At 47.5% G+C, this 6,000-nt stretch overlaps 1 protein-coding gene across 1 annotated transcript in view; it reads left to right on the top strand.

Moving 5' to 3' along the window:
• The first annotated feature begins 3,483 nt into the window (after positions 1 to 3,483).
• Positions 3,484 to 6,000, top strand: part of LOC111148193 (reticulon 4) — a 73,334-nt gene continuing 70,817 nt past the window's right edge. The window contains 2 exon segments of the mRNA XM_022504658.1: positions 3,484 to 4,230; positions 4,232 to 4,361. Of these exon segments, the coding sequence (XP_022360366.1) occupies positions 3,796 to 4,230; positions 4,232 to 4,361 (565 nt within the window). The 5' untranslated portion in view covers positions 3,484 to 3,795.

The following is a 6,000-nucleotide window of genomic DNA, read 5'->3' as shown; positions in this document are numbered from 1 at the left end:
CATGTGTAACTAACTATGTTTAATTCCGGTGTATCAGCAACATTCTCCTTTCCTTATGCTTTGTTGATCATTCTGTGAACACTGGGTAAATTCTTTACTCTTAATTCATCCATCACATACTGACATTTTAGAAATCACTGAGCTCAATAACATAAAATTTTTACTTTTTTTCTGCTTCAGAGGAAAGTGCTTTTATTGTCTCAGTATTTACTGCTATTTGTTATAAAAGTTGTAAATCTACCACTTTTCTTTACCCTTTTATGATACTTTTTACAAAAGATTGTGTTTATTTATTTATTTATTTATTTATTTTAGAGAGTGTGGGCACATACATGGGCATGAGGGGAGGGGCAGAGGAAGAGGCAGAGAATCTCTAGCTGATTCTGTGCTAAGTGTGGAGTCTGAAGTGGGGCTCAATCCCATGGGGAAGACTGAACTACTGATAGCTAAATTGTTACTTATGGTATAAAAGCATGTACTATAGGGGCGTCTGGGTGGTTCAGTGGGTTAAGCCTCTGCCTTCGGCTCAGGTCATGATCTCAGCGTCCTGGGATCGAGCCCCACGTTGGGCTCTCTGCTCAATTGGGCTCTCTGCTCAGTGGGGCGCCTGCTTCCCTTACTCTCTCTCTGCCTGCCTTTCTGCCTACTTGTGATCTCTCTCTGTCAAATAAATAAAATCTTTTTTTTTTAAAAAGCATGTACTATAAAATTTTGCTAGTATATTTTTGTATGTGCATGCAGTTGAAAATCATATATATATTTGATAATTTTTTAAAAAGATTTTTATTTATTTATTGAGAGAGAGGCAGTGAGAGAGAGCATGAGCAAGGAGAAGGTCAGAGGGAGAAGCAGACTCCCCGTGGAGCTGGGAGCCGGATGCGGGACTCGATTCCGGGACTCCAGGATCATGACCTGAGCCGAAGGCAGTCGTTCAACCAACTGAGCCACCCAGGCATCCCTATTTTTGATAATTTTTGACAAATACTGGAAACATGACTATTTTAGTTATCATTGTAGGAATCTGTTTTGTTTAAAATTTTTAGTTTGGCATTAAACTTTCATCTCAAAATTCCACATTAATATTCCTCTCTTGCTACTCTTCAGAAATAACACAAACTCAAAGCACCTCATAGCCATTGTGTAGAAATAAAACAAATTTGTCTTTGTGGAATGGATATGCCAGGTCCTGAACATACTGATAATTTTTTTAAAGATTTTATTAATTTATTTGACAGAGAAAGAGCACAAACCAGGGACGTGGCAGGCAGAGGGAGAAGCAGGCTCCCCGCTAAGCAAGGAGTCTGAGGCAGGACTTGACCCCAGCATCCTGGGATCATGCCCTGAGCTAAAGGCAGGTGCTTAACTGACTGAGCCACCCTGGCATCCCTGGATTGTTGGTAATTAACCTGGTCAGGTAACGTTCCCAGGAAATCTTCTATCTGTCACTTTTCTAAGAACGAATAAATTTTGTTTCTTGGAGAAGTATTAATTTTTACAGAAAGATTGAACAGAAAGTATAAAGAGTTCTCATACACTCCCATGCCTCCTCTCCAACCAGTTTTCCCTATTACTAACATCTTGCATTGGTGTACATTTGCTGCAAGCGATGAATCAGTATTGATGTGTTATTTGCATTAACTAATGTCCACAGTTTACATTAGGGTTCACTCTGTGATGTGTAGTTCTGTGGGTTTTTGCCAATGAATAATGTTACGTATCCACCATTATAGTATCATATATAAGAATAGTTTTGCTGCCCTAAAAATCTCCTTTTCTTTCTGTTCCACCTATTCAACTCTCCTCCTTCCTTCCCCAACCACCTTTCTTTTTTAATACCTAAATTAAGCCTAGAGTAATATTAATTAGTTTGAGCTAAGAATTTGCTTAAATAACCAATGATTCCCCACGGCAATCAAAATTTCTTAATCATTTAGACCAGCAGTGTCCAATAGAAATATGATACGATCATATGTGTATTTAAAATATTCTAGAGCTGCATTTAAAAAGAAAAAAAGTAAAAATAATTTATACTTATTCCAATATATTGACAATATCAGTTACAAAATATAACCATATAAAAATTGAGATGTTTTAGTTTTTCTGTACTAACACTCAAAATCTAATGTGCATTTTTTTTTTAAAGACTGATTGATTTATTTTGGGGGGAAGGATGGAGGGAGAGGGTGAGAGAGAATCTCTAGCAGACTCCCCACTGAGCCAAGAACCTGACCCAGGCCTGGATCCCATCCCCGACATCATGACCTGAGCTGAAATTGAGTGGGATGCTTAACTGACTGAGCCACCCAGGCCCCCCTGTAGTGTGCATTTTAAATACATTTCAGTCTAGTCACACTTAAAGTGCTAAATAGCCACAAGTGGCCTGTGACTAAGATACTGGACAGCACAGTCCTAGACTGTGAACAGTCTGAAAGCAGGTTATCCTGTCTCCAGGGCCTCTGGAATAGGAACGCAGTGCATATTTTTGTAAGGTATACCAGAAACATTAAAGGGGCTCTCTAAACCTTTGCATGCTGATACTTGTATGTTCTGCGGCCACTTTCCTTTAAACTTCCTTTCCAGTTTTGAAAAAAGTGGAATGGGGATCACACTCATTCCATCATATCATACAAATGAGTACTGGCCTTCCTGACTCTCAGAAGGCCTGAATCATCTGAAATGACTCATGAGCCTTAGGTGACTGAAATGTAATGTGAATCAAATTTGCCTTCCAAGGCATCGTTTTGTTTCCACTTTCCTCCTCTCTCTTTCTCTGTTTGGGTGACTCATCTTTCTACCATGTAGGAGTCCAGCAGCAGGCAGAGCCCCAAACCCTTCTGAATGAGCTGACTCTGAAATGGACAGTCCTCCAGACTGTCCACGCCCAGCTGTTTTGCCTACCTCATCCAGGGTCTGCAGTTTGGACGGAGAACGACCTTAAAGCTTCACCAACACCGCCCCCCCGCCATATATATATATATCTTTTCTTTAAGGTGGTGAAAGTAGTAGTGATGAGTTGGTCTGATAATTTAAATTTGAAAATGTAATCTTTTTATTTCAAAATCTTTTAATACTTAGCGTATACTTAAATCCTAGGGCCTACTTCACACTACCTTTCTCTACTCTGGGTTTTTCCCTTTCCTGGGTGGAAAGTTACCACCCCTAGTACCCCAGGATAACGCCCTTCCGGAGGTGTGGGCGAGGAACCCTCAATCCTTCCCGGTAGGAAGCCAGTCCTGCCGCAAGCTTACGCAGCACTGGAACTGCTGACCGACCTCCAGCTCTGAGCAAAGCCAAGACCCCAGCCCACCCCGCGTCTATCCAAGGGGAAGGGTGGGGTTCCCAGTTCCAAACCCCTCCCATCGAACTCACCCCAGCCGGTAGGAGAGAGGAAGTACAAAAGGCTCCACCCACCTTTCTCTCCTTCTCTTGCCATTGGACTGACTGGTTGCCCATCGTTTCTATCCCGTAGGCGATTGGCTCCCTCCTCCCGCGCCAGTCCCTGCCTCTCCCTGCCAGGGAGGGTAAGTCACGCCAAAGTGGGCGGAGAATCCTCTGGTCTCTCTCCTTCGCTCTTCTGGGCGGTGGCGGCAACTGGGGACCGAGCGGGTGGCGCATCACGGGCGCAGAGGCAGGAGGAGCAGTCTCATTGTTCCGGGAGCCTTCGCCACTGCAGGTCTCTGGGCTCTTTCGGCCCTGCCCCTTCAGTCCTACCCAACCCCCCACAACCGCCAGCGGCTCTGAGGAGAAGCGTCCCGTGGAGACAGCAGCTGCAGCATCATCTCCAACCCGCCAGCCATGGAAGACATGGACCAGTCGCCTCTGGTCTCCTCATCCTCGGACAGCCCGCCCCGGCCTCAGCCCCCCTTCAAGTACCAGTTCGTGAGGGAGCCCGAGGACGAGGAGGAAGACGAGGAGGAAGAAGACGAGGAGGAGGAAGACGAGGACTTGGAGGAGCTGGAGGTGCTGGAGAGGAAGCCCGCCACCGGGCTGTCGGCAGCCCCGGTGCCCACCGCCCCCGTCGCTGGCGCGCCCCTGCTGGACTTCGGCAGTGACTTCGTGCCCCCGGCGCCCCGGGGGCCACTGCCGGCCGCGCCCCCCGCCGCCCCCGAGCGGCCGCCGTCTTGGGACTCGAGCCCTGTGTCTTCTGCGGTGCCCGCGCCTTCCCTGCCCTCCGCTGCCGCAGCCTTGCCCTCCAAGCTCCCCGAGGACGATGAGCCTCCGGCCCGGCCTCCCCCCCCCCCCCCCTCCGGCCAGCGTGAGTCCTCAGGCCGAGCCCGCGTGGACCCCACCCGCCCCGGACCCCGCCGCGCCCCCCTCCACCCCGGCCGCGCCCAAGCGCAGAGGCTCTTCAGGCTCAGTGGGTGAGTGCCATGCCCTCCCGCCTCGCGCAGCCCCTCGCTCCCTTCCGTCTTTTGTGTGCACCCCCAGATGCCACGGGCAGAGCCCTCCTCTCCGCCCCGAGGGGCTTTGTCCGTGGACCTCCGGGCGAAGGCGCCCCCCCTGGTAGGAGCCGTCAGGAGCAGGGTGGGGCGGCCAAGGAAACCGGGCTTGTTCTTTATTGTCTGTCTCGGTTTCGGGGAATACGTGCACCCCGCCTGCTCCGGGCTTCTTCCCTCTGGTCCCTGTTCTGCAGCGTCCCGGAAGTTAGGCACCCACCCCTAGTAGGAGTTGGGTCTGTATCTATGAACTAGGGTTGCGGATACATGGAGCTGGTTAGGTTCCCGGGTGAGGATGGAAAGGCCTTGGCGCCCTTCATCTTTTGTCTACCAGTCTGGGTTGCTCCTAGGGAAGAGGCGCAGTTTTGCTGCTAGTCTGTTTGCCAGCATTGAGCCCTGGCCCCCCTCCTCACCTTCTCCGTGGCTTGGGTGGCCCCCCAGCGCCTCATTCCCCTCCCTTTGGACTCTTGGCGCTGGTGAGGAGCTAGCCCAGTGGAAAACATCCACACTGACCCAACTGCAGTGAAGGAAGAGCGCCTCCAGTGGTGTGGCGCGTGGAGAATCGGGAAGGCGAGAGTTCTGGCAAAGTCCTGCCACCGCCCAGTTTATCCGCGCTGTGATGTGGCGACTCCCCGGCTGAAACGAGCCAGGGAAGTGGGATCTGAGCATCGGTGGTCCGAGGGGGCGCAGTTCTACCAGGGTCTCAGCTGCTGAGAGGAATTGCTGTCAGTGTGGTTTAGGCTCTTGATGCATTATAATTGAATCGGAGAGGAAAAAAAGCAAAATGGTTGACATTCTTAAAGAGGGGAAACCTGTGGTGTTTTTACCGCTGATAGGCCAGTTGAATTTGTGGCAGATTTGCCACTAGACTTAATGAAATGTTTTGAGAAAGGTATTTTCATGTAGTGGTTAGAAATACTATTTCTTAGAAGTTCTGTGGTTTAGGTCTACAGGGACAAATCTGCATAGTTATAAACATTAACAAATCTTTTCATTCAGTTTAGTACCTGAATTCATTCATATATATATATACACATATATATATATGTGTATATATGTATATATAAAGGAACATTGTTTTATTACCCTTTTCATTTTGGGAAATTGTTTATTTTGGAAGAGAAAAAAATCAAGTTGGTTAGAGATGGAGAATCTTACTAGACAAGTTATCAACTTACTAGCATGTATCTTGTCACTTTGGGGGCAGAAAGGGTCTCACCAGCAAGCAGTAGGACCTTTCTTTATGTATAAAAGGATGAGAATCTGGTAGTGTTAATTGCTTGAGAGATCTTCATTGCCTTGTAGGATTTTAGAAATGGTTCATTTTCTAGAAGAAAACCAATCTGAGATCACAGAATATATTTCAGTTCATTTCTCCACAACAGAGAAATAAGCCAATTGTGATGTTTCTGAATAACATCTTGATAATGACATACCCCAAATGACATACCCCATACTCAAAACACTAATCATTGCCCTTAAGATATTAGAAGATGTGGAGTAACTCAGTCTTTGCTTTTTCTGAATTAAAAAACACGTTTAAGAGAAACTAAGGGGAGGTGGA

The sequence above is a fragment of the Enhydra lutris genome, unplaced genomic scaffold (genome assembly GCF_002288905.1).
Source record: "Enhydra lutris kenyoni isolate GAN:26980312 unplaced genomic scaffold, ASM228890v2 scaffoldscaffold18, whole genome shotgun sequence".
NCBI classification, from domain to species: Eukaryota; Metazoa; Chordata; class Mammalia; order Carnivora; family Mustelidae; genus Enhydra; species Enhydra lutris.
The sequence above is the reverse complement of the archived record's forward strand: the minus strand, read 5'-3'. Positions and strand labels throughout refer to the sequence as shown.